The sequence below is a fragment of the Alligator sinensis genome, unplaced genomic scaffold (genome assembly GCF_000455745.1).
Source record: "Alligator sinensis unplaced genomic scaffold, ASM45574v1 scaffold659_1, whole genome shotgun sequence".
Lineage (NCBI taxonomy): Eukaryota > Metazoa > Chordata > Crocodylia > Alligatoridae > Alligator > Alligator sinensis.
Genome location: NW_005842265.1, coordinates 1,554,045 through 1,567,568, shown reverse-complemented (window position 1 = coordinate 1,567,568; position 13,524 = coordinate 1,554,045). Strand labels below are relative to the sequence as shown.

General features: G+C 40.7%; 1 protein-coding gene across 3 annotated transcripts in view; it reads left to right on the top strand.

The window, feature by feature from the left end:
• AMN1 (antagonist of mitotic exit network 1 homolog) overlaps nucleotides 1-13,524 on the top strand; it is a 65,465-nt gene that overhangs the window by 19,371 nt on the left and 32,570 nt on the right. For all 3 annotated transcript variants that reach the window (XM_025209068.1, XM_014521856.2, XM_025209069.1), the window contains 2 exons: nucleotides 8,588-8,732; nucleotides 12,239-12,456. In XM_025209068.1, the coding sequence (XP_025064853.1) occupies nucleotides 8,588-8,732; nucleotides 12,239-12,456 (363 nt within the window). The remainder of the gene's footprint in view (nucleotides 1-8,587; nucleotides 8,733-12,238; nucleotides 12,457-13,524) is intronic.

The window sequence follows — 13,524 nt, the reverse complement described above, 5'->3', positions numbered from 1 at the left end:
GCCACGTGGTGGTCCATGGCTTCCCCCGCCCTCATCTTCCCCTCCCCCCCGACGAGCCTAGTTTAAAGCCTGCCGGGGCTGTCAATTTATTAGTCAATTTGTTAGTCATGTGTACATGTAGCTGTGTTAATGGGAGTTGAAAACTCCGTGGCCTTGTATGTGTGGTTTTCAGTGTATCTCTAGTAGCAATGGAGGATTGTGTCTGTGAGATGCTTCTGACAAAAGACTTCCAATAGGATCAGCAGACTGGCCCTAGTGTGTCCCTTTGAGAGTGATGGAAAAGGACTGTGGCAACTTTTGTAAGTGGGGGGGCCCAGATATTTTGCTCTCTGTATTGTATAATCTCATCTCTATCTCAGAAACAGGCATGAGAATTAAAGATTGACCTTGGTAAAATAGGAATGAACAACTCCTTGTTCTGTTCTGGCCTTGATCTGAGGCTCATACCAAGCAAGTACTGCCAAGTCTCTAAAAGTCAGAATAATATGGTGATAAGGCCAGAGGCAGCACATTGTTTTGGGACCTGAACAGAAGCATTCACCTTCCCCACAGCATGCTACTTTAATAAAATGAAGTAAAAAACAACAGCGTTAAGAATTGAGTCATTCTGATACATTTGTTTTCTTTTGACATGTTTGAATCCACACTTCCATAAGTTTTGCAAGGAACAAACATTTCTGAGCGTTCAAGGAGTTTTATATGATTTTTTCACGTTGTTGTGCTGTGATCCATACATATATATATATATATATGGATATAAGCAAAGCAGGTCACAAAAACTCAAACCCTGTTTTTTCCACATGCCGTCTCTCATACATTCTCTTTCTCTCTGTTTCTCTCTCTCTCTCTTTCCAGTCTTTCAAAGATATCTCTCCTGTTGCATCTTTTCTAGGGTTATCCATCTTAATGTTTGCTTTCAACGGCTTACCCCTACATCCTCTCGGCATCTCTTTCCTCTGGTCCTTTCCATACCTGCTTGTCCTTTCTTTCTTCTCTGCGTCTCATGTTCCCTGTCAGTAGACCCCTACTCTTTGTCATATACTGTGAACTTTAACCCCAGTGCTGACAGCTTCCAAATTTAAATCTGTTGCATCTTTTGACTTGTCATGTATCTCTTTTTGAGTAACCAGATGCTGCTTCAGATTCTTACCATGTCTCTCCAAACTTGATATTTTTCTGATCTGTCTGTCCCTCTAATAATTCTACTGTCCTCTTTGTCATCAAAACTTACTGCTGCGTAATACATGTACCTCTTAGAACTTATTCCATGGCTTCCAGTATCCCCCAGGCTGTGTTGCCAAATATTCTGTCAGCTCTTTATTTCTATCTTCTCTAAAATTTCACTCCCTCTTGTATTCCTGCAAGTGAAAACCATGCACATAACTTCATCATTTGCCTCCATTACTATAACCCCCTTTCTTTTTGGCTGGTTCCCCTTCAGTATATCCAGTTTCTTGTTTCTGAACATCTTCACTTGCATCTGTTCATCGGATTTTGACTTATTTATGGACATTAGCATCACCAGGCCATATCTTAATGAAGTAATAGTAGTTCTTGAAAAATGGATAGAAAATGTGTGAAGGGGGGTTTCTTACCAGAACAGACATTTTTTTAACAATGTTGAAATCCACCTATGTCAAGCTAAAGTTTGACCCCAGTACTTTTTCCTGCCATGGCAGTGGGACGGACTGGATGATCTGCTCAGGTCCCTTCTGACCCTACCAATTATGACACTATAAAGATATGCATGGGGCCTTAGAGAGCCTGATGTCTATAGTAAGGAAAGCCAACAGCAGCAAAAGGCTGCTGTAACCAGGGCGGTGCTCAAAATGGTGTGGAAAAAGACTGTAAATTTAAGGCTGGCTGCTTAGTATATGAGTGACTAATAGGGTGGGGGTATCATGGCACAGTCTGTAAAAAGGTATAAAGAGTAAATGGTTAAGGGGAAAAACACTGAGGGCCTAGCTAAAGCTAATTGAAAAAGGTTAAAAGCTTGTTGCTGAGGAAAAACAAAAGGATGATGATTTGCCAAATACAGGTAGAGAAATGTCAGGGTTTGAAGATGGGGAGGGTGAATCAGAGGACGATATACAAAAAGACCTTGTGTCTGAGGATGGGGGAGGTGAGTGTTAAGTGATAAAATGGGATTCCAGACTAGTTTTAAAGGATTGACACAACAACTTGTTCGAAGAATGACAGAAAAGCTTTATTTACTACACAGTTAAATGAGCCTAAAGCAAAGCAAAGTGCAGTATTTAGCTATAAAGTGATAATTTCTCACCAATATAGGCAAGAGGCTGTCTGTTTCTTGCCAGCTTCTCAAGGTGTTGATCCTTTCCCCTAGAAGATCAGATGGGCGTAGTAGCAGTTTGTCAGAGAGATTTCTCACTCTTGAAGCACGCCCTGTTAGCTGTTTTGTTCCTCTCTTTATAGCCTTTAGCTCAGCATCTTCAAAGCATTCTTGTAGTTGTGTAAATCAAGAGAGAGTCCCAAGCAGTAATTTACAGGAAAATCCTGTTAATCAAACTGCTCATTATTGGTTATCAGAAAGTCCCAATCTGAATAAATTACCTTTCCTCAGTGACAAGAAGTTATCCATTTCTACTAAGTTTGGAATGTATCAAGAAATTGATTAATAACCAGGAAAAGCACAAGGTTTTTGAGGAGTCGTCCTTGGAAGATCAAGGGAACCACTCAGGCAAAACAAGAGTAAATTAGGAGGAGACATCTATCGCATATGGAGAATGGCTCTTCCTGCACATAAACACAAGTTAATTGCAAAAGAAATATTTACCATCAAGGATAGATATTTCACACAGCTGCATACCAGACAACCTGGAGCCTGCTTAAAATCATCATGAATATAGTAAGATAAACTGGAAGTGATACCTTATTATTTCTTCTCAGATGGCCTAGCTGCAAACTCGCATCCTCTTGCACCATGCAATTGTGCATTAGTATTTTGTATTTTTACTTTTGTGAGTAGGCCCAGCTTAGCTCGAGTTTCACAGTCATCAGTGAACCAGGGGACAATTCTGAGTCTGGGTCTGAGAGTGGGGGTGGCAGATCAGAGGGTGATATGCCAGAAACAAGAAAGCGTAGTGATTCTGAAAATGCAGAATGTATGCCCCTAGGGTCAGCGTGGAGTTAGTAGATAGTGGTCAAAGGGAAATTCAGAGGTTTAGGGATATGCTATTTTTTTATGAGTTTTGTCTTGTTAACCTGAATAATTGCTGGTCTAGCACAGAGGCTTTGGCAGAGGTTTTTAGGTATATCTGTGTGGTGTTCAATAGGCCAGTTACACCTGAACTGCAGTTGGATTTGAGGTCTTTGGGGCAGCAACTGTAAATGAGACCTCAGACCATTTTAGCCATTATTGACAAATTAAACAAAGCAAAACAAAATAATAAGATACTTTACATGTAGGATGAGTAGTTTTTGCTCTGCAATGTTGCCAGCCATGGTAGGTTGTCAGGCAAGGGGGATTTTTGTCCTAAATCAGAGTCCCCCAACATCCCAGCATGCTTTCCTGCCCTGGGCTGTGCTGTGCTGTCTGCTCCAGCAAGCAAAGGTGGGCGGGGAAGGCAGGGACTGACCCCCCCAGGGAACCCCCAGCTGGGTTCTAGGCCCCAGAAGGGGGGTTAAGCTTCCCTTCCCCCAAGTACAGAGCTGCTTTGCCCTACTAAAAACTTACTGCTGGCTGCAACTGTGGACTGCAAATCCCAGAGGCACCTGCAAGCAGGAAGAGGAAGTGACGAGCAACTCTGCAGAGTCCTGCTACTGTGAGTCTGGACTGAAAATCCCAGAGACTTCAAGGGCAGCAGGAAGAGGGAGTGAGCACACAGCCTGTGCTGGCTATGTGCCCGAGAGCCATGCTCTACTGCTCCCTGGCTTCTGGCCTGAGCCACTGCAGGCATGTACCTGCATTTTCTGAATCAAAAGTGAATGTCTGTCCAGTTGTTTCTCAGTTTAATCTCTGCAGCTTAGACTAACCTGCAAAGACTGTATCGATTCAGCCTTGGGCTTTTTTCCTGTCTGTACTTAGTCTTATGGAGTTTTGGTGAGCTGCTGTAGGTGGGGGAGGGGGTGCTGACCCAGCATGATGGGGGAGGAGGGAAAATGCTGACCCAGCCTGCTACAGCTCACCAAAACTCCCTAAGGCACGCCCTCAGGCCCAAACATTCCCCACTTCTGGTCTATACATAATGCTGACTTAAGCTCTGCTGTTACCCTATAGCTATTTTTATTATACTATTGTCTGAAGCTTGTTGTTCTATAGCTGACAGTTAGTCTTCGTTGCTTAATAGTTATTCTTATATTGTTTTAACACAAAGTTTACTGAAGGTTGTTGCCTTTGGAAAGGCAGCAGCAGAAAGCAGATTTCCCAGAAACGTCTGGGCTTGACAGATCTTTCAGGTGCCTGGGGTTACTTGCAAAATGGGCCATAGGCTACAGGGCTAATGCACAGATAGATCCTAATGATTTTGTACAACTGATTTTCAATGCAGCTAGGATGAATAATCCTATTTATTTTGTGAGGAGAACTAAAGGACCCCTAGATGCAGAAGAATTTCTAGAAAAGATGCCTCGTTTTCTTCAGAGTAACATGGAGATATTGACAGATGAGATATTACACATCATAGTCTCTATCATAAAAAAAAACATGGGTGGGGGTACAGCATGCAGGGCAATAAGATCTATCCCCTATAACCAAATCATAGACTATAAGAGATGGGATTTAGTGGATCTGAATAATTATGGTAATAATGTGGTTTGCAGTCACTCTTGTGGGTGTTATGGGGAGTGAGAAGTGTAGGTGCAGGATTCTTAGACAAATCCCGAAAGTTGCATGAGAAACTGGGAATTTCAGATCAGACAAAGATTGTGCATAGCAGTGTGGCAGCTTTGAGTGTTGTTTAGTAGGGCTGTGCGAAACGGGCCGTATTCAGTTTGGATTCAGATTCAGCCTGAATCAGGGACAGCGATTCGATTAGTTGATTCGGATCACTGTCCCAATTTGATTTGGCTGAATCCAAATCTGAAGATTCAATGCTCATTTGTAGAATCAGCGATTTAGCCAGAGACAGCTTTAAATGTTTTTTCTACATACCTCGAGGTACCAGGTGTGGCTCATGAATGCTGCGATGGTGGGGCGGATGGAGCATCCCACAGGAGCACGGGGGGTGCCCCACGTGCTCGCTGGCAAACCCAAAAGTGGACCAGAAGTACTTCCCAGGCCCCAGACCCAGGAGGCACCAACGCTCTCCCTGGCGGACCCAGAAGTGGACCGGAAGTGCTTCTGGTCCACTTCCGGGTCTGCTGCCAAGTGCACTGGGGAGCCCCCTGCGCTTCTGTGGGTTGCTCCATCTACCCCACCATCGCAGCATTCACGAGCTGCCTGGTACCTTGAGGTATGTAGAAGAAAACATTTAAAGCTGTGTCTCTGTCCGAATCATCGAATCTTTCCGAATCTCTCCTAATCAATTTGGATGGTTCTGATTCGATTCAGAGAGATTAAAGGGTCTCCTGATTGGATTTGGATCTGGAGATTTGGCCACTGAATCAGGCTGAATCTCCACTGAATTGAATCAGGGACCAAAGCTTTGCACAGCCCTATTGTTTAGGTGTCAACATCAGGGATGTCTTTCCCAGTGAAAAATTATTCTGGGAACAGTTTAAAACAGGGGCTCCCATGTACCCTAAGACCTTTTTTATTTAGCTTCAGGGTGATCATTATTACAACATTTTGGGTATGAAGAAATTCTATGGAGCCGGGTATTTTTGTGAATTCTGCTAATTGGCTTTTCGGCACAAGAACAGCCTTGCTTGCGCTTTCCAGTCCCAACTGTGTTTAAGCACAAAGTGTGTGGAAATCTTAGAAACAAACACAAGGTGTGATGGGTGCAAGTGGTTTTTCAGGTCCCAAGAGTGTTTAGAGAGACAGAAGAGAGGGACAGCCCAGGGAAAATTCAGACATTTAACTAAATTTCTGTGAGACAGGTACGAGTACTATATGAGCAAAGGTTACCGCTGTGAAAGGCGGATTTATAAGCTGTGCAATGATTTGATTCAGGGTGATATTGAGGACACCTGTGTTACATGAGGTATCTTAAACTGCTCAAAGTAGCAAAAGATAACATGATTTTGAATGTATGCGGGAGATGGGTAGGCGCATACCCAACTACATCTTTGTGCTGTGTTCAGACACCAGAAAACCAGGTGGGAGTTAAAGGGTAAAGATTGTGTTTCTGACTGTCAGGAAATTTTCACAGCCACAGCTTCAAAAAGCACAGATTTATATCTCACAACACCAAAAGTTATGATGCATATTTAATTGTTAGGCTGCTGATAAAGTTTAACAGCTTTTTTTTTACAATTGTGCAGCCTGTTACTGTGAAAATGTGCAGAATCTCCTGGTCAGGAGTATGTTTGGCCAATATTACCAACAGACATTGCTTAAGAATGACAATCTTAAAAGTTGGAGGTTCACCTGTAGAAGCATATGGGGGCATGAATGGAACGCCATGCTAGAGTCTGACAAAAGCCATTACATCTTTTTTAACTAAAGTGCAGCTGCCACAGACTCTTACCCTTAAGATGCTCTTTTGGGGAGTAGAACTAATGCTGTACATCTATATTACAAATCTCAGGCTTGTGAACAGATGCAATATTATTTCACCAGCATGTACCCATATTTAAACAAGACTAAAAAGTACCCTATAGGACTCCCTGTAATCATTTCAGACAAATTTTGCCCTCTTGCAACATATTTTGGACTTGCCAATGTTAAAGTATGCCTACCACAAAGACTTCTTTTTCCCTGTTTTGCCTGTTAGGGTAGATGGCAAACTTGTATTTGCTCTCTGAATTACCAGTGTTTATTAAACACACAATGAAAATATTTTACAATGCACTGTAGCCTGAATGGAGTTCAATGTAGCTTCAAAGTAGTTGCAGCTGTGTAACCTTCAGCCATCTCTTATCCAGCATCTCTTGCAGGTGTGGATGAAAACAGTTAATGTCTCTATTATGGGGCTGCTGATGTGTATGCTTTGGAAGCACTCTACAGCATGTCATCCATCTGTGGAGAGTATATAATCAGTATGGCCAACATACAAAGAAGTACCAAAATTCTAGCTTAATTCCCTCTGTGATACCCCTTGGGGTAGGGGTGAATGTGTCCATGCTTTGCAATGGCTCTTCTGAGGTCTGCACTTGGGGATCTACCCCATTAGTCAGAACAAGATAGTTGTCCATGGTGTCTTGCTTTTTCATATGGTTTCAGACAATGGCTCTGTCAAGCAGAGGGAGCTTTTTGTACCTCAGGGGTTGACAGGATGGCACTAATAAACAGCCAGTGGGCAAACACTATAGAGCACGTGGTCCCAAACTTAGCCTACATGCCTGGGACAATGCTGGACAGTGCTGGATTTAGTCACAAACTAAGTAAGCTACAGCTTAGGGCCTCACATTATGCGTAAAAAACCATACAGTAAAACCTCACAAATCCGGTGTGCTTGAGACCGAACATGTGCCGTAAATTTGAAAATGCTGGTTTTTTGAAACCAGCACTGCAGATAGTTGCGGAACTGGGGACGGGTGGGGGTAGTGGCGGCCAGTCCTGGAGTACCAGCCGCATGCAGAGTAGCAGCTTGGGGTGCTTAATGGAGGTGGCAGCAGCTGCGGGCAAGCTGCGAGCGCGTGGGTCCAGCCCCCCCCTGCCACTTCCAGGCCAGTGGCAGGGAGTGGAGGCCGGTTCCAAAGCGGCAGGGGAAGTGCTGGATTTTGTGAGTGTTTCACTTTTTTTGGTAATGCTATGGGGCCTCTTAAGCTTGACATTGCTTAGGGTCCTAGCATGTCATAATCCAGCCCTGCTGCTGGAGTTCTGGCCGTGGGTTTCAGGTGGGTTCTTGAATCTGCTTGGCTGGCAGACAAGACTAGCCATGCCTGATCACTATTCTCAGCCCTGGTTGCATGGCTCCTGGGGGGGTAGGAAATCCAAAAGAAAAGAAAAGAAAAAGGATTAATAAATTTAGTATCAACTAATTAAAAAAATACCACAAAATCAGTTCTGCTTATTCTCACATTTATGGTGTCACATTATGGAGTATTAATCAGTTGCTTATCAACTTTCTAGTACCGCCTGCATACTACTCTGATTTTAGCATCACCTACTGTTAATATGGGTTCTAGCACTGCCTTCTTTTGATCATGACACCATAATTCAAGATTGACAAGTCTGGTAAGAGTTTGACAAAAACTGTATACCCATTACTACTGTAGTCACTTCACTTTGTAATGCCAGTATGAAACTCAGCTTTTTGAGCAAAACTGGATCCATTTTAGGGCTGTTTTGCCTGTGTAGTTTGCTGATAAAGTGCTCCCAGTTTAAACATGACCATAGAAACTAAACAACTCTCACTGCAAGAGATGATCCATTACTGCAGAAATGTGCATGTTAAGTAAAAGGAGGATTTCCACCTCACCTTTTCTGAGAACAGCTTTTATTCTAACGCAGTAACTATCATAGATTTAAAATGTGTAGATTTACATAAAGTTTATCTGAAGTATTGTGCTTGCCTTACAGGTGCTGCATCCTGCAGTGGAGGCTTTAGACCTCAGAGACTGTGATATTTCAGATAATGCCCTGTTGAAGCTTTATATCTGCAAACATCTAAAGAAAATAAACTTGAATTCTTGTAAAGAAAACAGATTAGGCATCACTTCAGAAGGTATGTTTTGTATATTGACAGAAGTGGGATCTGCCCTGTGTTTTCTTTTTCTTGGAAGGCTTCATATATAAAATATTGTATGGAATACACATTGGTTAGAGTATCACTGGCACATTTTAGTTAATCAGTTGTAGGCACCTTGTTTTTTCTTAAATTGGATGAAGTTCACATTGTTTAGTTTAAAGTGCATGCTTAATTTTTGGCAGAACAGTCTCCCTTAGTAAAGGAAGTTTCAGTGAAATGTTTTGTAGGAACATGCCAACTTGGACCAAACTTTTGATTAAAAAGTGTCCAAATGAGTGTATGTACCCTGGTTACATTTAGATAGTATCAGCATTTTCAGTTTTGATATCATTTTAGCTTCTTCCATTTAAATATTTAACATTTCATGACCATGTTTCGATTAATCAAAATAACAAATGAATATTTCTAAATAAGAGTTCTTCAGTTTTTCTGTTTCACTGTAAGCTTCAGCACTTCATTCCAATTCAGGATAAAGTCAGCTTTTCAAATGTCAAAGTGCAGAATGGAAGTTCTATTTTCTGACTATCTCAAATAATTTAACTTTGTTTTACACTGGTCCAGTGGAATCACTGCTATACTGAAGTCAGTGGCAACATTCCCATTAACTACAGTGGACTCAAGATTTCACCTGTTTGTCTTATTAATCAACACAGAATTTAAAGAGGAGTAAGAACTTGTATAAATACACAACATTTTAAAATGAATTGCCTTATTAAAACTTATCAAGAAGCTATACATCAAATTGCAGGACTTCCAGTTATGTGTTAAGATAAAAAAATTGAAGGGAGCCAAGTGTGAGGTTGTAAAGAAAACAAGTAAAATAGGTATTTTGGCAAAATGATAAGTAAATATTGTCACTTGGGTATTTCAGGTATAAATATAGATGCTGCAGGGTTTACTTTGTAGCAGCCTAGGGGAGTGTAATTTATGCATGGCTTAAATCATTGGCCCCGGGCAGTTCTGACTCAGTTCTCCTGAGATGTGCTGATTACTAAACAGACCAGCTAGTTTGCTGTCAAAGTGACAGTATATCTCTCTGAGCTTTTTGCCACCAAACACAAATTTGAGTCGTTCTTTCTGTGTCACACCTGGGCTCCAGGAGGCTGCTGGGTTGCACTGGCCTCCTGGAACACAGTCTTAAGCAGCCTGAATACTGACAATGGCAGCAAGCTGAAAATTAGCCACACGCACAACATCTATATATTAGTTCCCATAAATAATGCAGACTTGACAGGCCAGACAATGAAGTCCTGTACTTTTGATAACTAAAATATCATATTTACTCAAATCCAAGACCTGGTTTTTTTCCTCCAAACAAGGAGGGAAGAAAAGCCTCATCTTGGATTTGAGTATTGGCCCAAGGCAATGAATCATTTGTTTTACAGGAAAATGTAGTATTTATCAGCCTTAACCAAGAGTAAGCACAAGTTGTGTGGAATTGTTTACTGTGTATATTAGCAATTGTTAAAGATATAAGTGGGGCTGGGACTAGTGTATAAAAGGATTGACATGACAATTTGTTCGATAAATGACAATGACAATGGCTTTATTTACTACAATATTTGCTATTAAATAAGCCTAAAGCAAAGTCTGGTATATTTAGCTGGAAAAGCATTAGTATCTCACCAATACAGGCAAAGAGGCAGTCTCAGTCTTTTCAGCTTCTCAAGGCATTTATCTGTCACTGAAAGATCAGCTAGACACACTAGCAGTTCTTGTCTTGAATGATTTCTCACTCTTGAAGTGTGCCCTGTTAGCTGCTTCATTCCTTTTTATACCCTTAGCTCAAGTGTTTTGAAAGCATTTTTGTAGCTGAGTAAGAAAAAAAACCCAAAGCAATAACAAATAGGAAGACCCATTTTCAACTAACTGTTCACTATTTGTTTTTGGGTAGTTCCAATTTTGATTGAATTACCTTACTCAGTATTAGGAGGTTATAAATCTCTACTGAGTTGGAACATACCAGGAAGTTGATTAACAACCAGAAGAAACTCAAGAGGAGCATTCTTGAAGAGTTGTCCTTGGAAGATGAAGGGAACCACTGAAACAAAACAAAGATTAATCAGGAAGATATAACTATCAAGCCCCATGTGGAAAATGTCTCTTCCTGTACATAAACATAAGTTAATTATAAAGAAATATTAACCATAGTAATTAATCAAGTATATATATTTAACACAGCAAATACCAGGCACATAGGAGCCTGCTTAATATCAGCATAGGTATAATAAAATAAGCTGAAAGTGACACCTCATTTTTTCTTTTCAGAATATCCCAGCTGCAGAATTACTTCCCCTTACAATTTGCATTTGTCATTAATTTTTTGTAGTTTAATTTTTATGAGTAGGCCCAGCTCAACTTGAGTTTCACAGTCACCAGCAGTGATGAACTTTTGCGGGTATCATCTTACTTATAAAACTGGCTTCTGGGTTTGTGGTTTGTACAACAGTTTAAACTGGGGTTTTTAATGTATTGTCAGAATGGCCTCCTTATATCACACTTATATCTCCTTTTCATATGATGGTAAATAACCTTTAGATTATAGTGCTCTCATTATAAAGGACTGCTTGCCTCTGAAGCAGATTAAATTCTGCTTTCCAGGTAGCTTACAGTTCACATAATTAGCTAGGCTTACTGGTTCATCTAATAATCGGAAAAATCAGTACAACTTTAACCATTTGAAAGAAACTGTGTGCTGTGGAGAAGAATATGTAGCTAGATTTCACTTCTTTGAAGAAGGTTGTAATCCCATTTGCCAATTTCCATTTTTCTTTAAAACCATAGAAAGATGTCTCACCCCAAACCCCTAACCCTGAAAGCCCAGACATGCAATTGTGTTAATAAATTCTTAAAGAAAAGAACACAAAATAAAACCACCAAACTTAGGCATTTTATGAAAAATTGCATTACTAGCAAAATATATATTTCAGCTACATCCCAGGACATACCTGCCAGTCAATATACAAATAACAATTGGTTTATACTAACAGCCAAAGAGTGATACAAGAGACAAGCTAAACCAATAAAGCTAAACCCATCATAAACCAGTGAAAAACTATCTAAACATATCAGTTAATCAATTTAGTTAAGCTGATATACGTTAAATCAGTGCAACTTTATATTTGAACAATCCCTTAGCTAAGTTGATTTAAAGAAGAGTTAAATAGATTTAAAAAAATAAATAAATCAATGTCATTTATATAACCTAGACCAAGCCAAAATCCCAAACAAATGGTAGAAATAGATAAACCAGCTGTATGGAAAGTAAATTAATTGGAACAGTTCAGAAAAAGACTTCCTTCATTACTCTGTATAATGTTAACCTTAGGTGTTTCTCTTAAAAACAGTAAGTAATGACACTGCAAGAGCTTTTTTTAATGTCAGGGAAGTTTTTATGTACTTTAATATGTGGTATACGACAAGATATTTTTGGAGATAGTAGTTTACTGGCCTCAGAATTTCTTGCTTTATTTCTTCAATAGGAGTTGCAGCTCTGGCCTGGTCCTGTCCTTATTTACGTGAAGCTTCTTTTAAAAGATGCTGCAATCTGTCAAACAGTGGAGTACTTGCACTTGCACTCAATTGCCAACATTTACAGATAGCTAACTTAGGCAGCTGCTCAGGCATCACAGATGCATCCTTGCATGCGCTAGGACAGAACTGCAAATTTCTACATAGTGTGGACTTTTCATCTACTCAGGTAACCAAAATGCGAAAAAAAATGATATAAATTTAATGGGGTAGCTTTATGGTCTCTGTTTTTATTTAACTGTGTTTTCCCTGGGCTTTTTAAGATTCAAAACCCAAAATCACATTAATTTCCAGCTACTTTCCCAATACATTACATCTCTTGTTAGTAGCAGAAGGTATTTAGACTCTTTCTAAATAAGAGTCACAAGTTAGGACATTGACTCTGGAGGACAAATAGCTCTTGAGCCCATCTGTTATTAGAGGGTTCTTTATACTGTTCATGATATTCAATGTCATAATTGTGTTTGAGTTATAGCAAAGGTATTAATTATTTTATATGGAGGAAAAGAAGGTGTAGAACTATAATCATACACCAATTAATTAAATACATACTTGTGACTAGGAGAAATCTTATTTTGCCTGAGAAGAACCCATTGAACTGAGTAACTGAACCTTGAGAAGCAAAAAAAGCAAAGTATGCAGAACAAAACATGCATGACCTTGTATGTCTGGAGTTGTTTGCCAGATGTATGTTACATGATGCTCCTCCTCCCCTCTGCCCAGTAATAAATGAAATATCCTAATGTTTGATGTAAGTAATTTTTCTTTTGCTTTCTGCTGGTGTGTCTTTGTAGAAGCTCCTTAAAGTTAAATCCATTAATTTAATGTCAGCAGTGTGCTCCATGTCTTTCAGAATGTAGAAGGTGGCACCATCTCAGACCCAGATTTTACACTGATTTGACAGTCTTAATGCTTTAAGTCTTTTGATATATATTGTCGCAGAGCACCTCGGTGCTCTGCTCCTAGAGGGGAGAAACTGCCAGGGAGAGAGACAGAGCCCTGGCAGGTCATAACGAGCCCAGCTGAGGGTTGCCAGGGTAACGAGCCCAGCTGCGGGTTGCCGGGGCAACTAAGGAGAGCCAGCTGCCTGTAGGAGGCAGGGCCCGGCCCTTATAAAGCCCAGGGCTGAGACCAGGCTGGCAGTTCCCTGCCAGCAACCGGAGGAGCAGGAGCAGGAGCAGGAGCTCGAGCTCGAGCTCCCTCGGCCAAGATATAGCAAGAGGCCTGCACTGCAAGG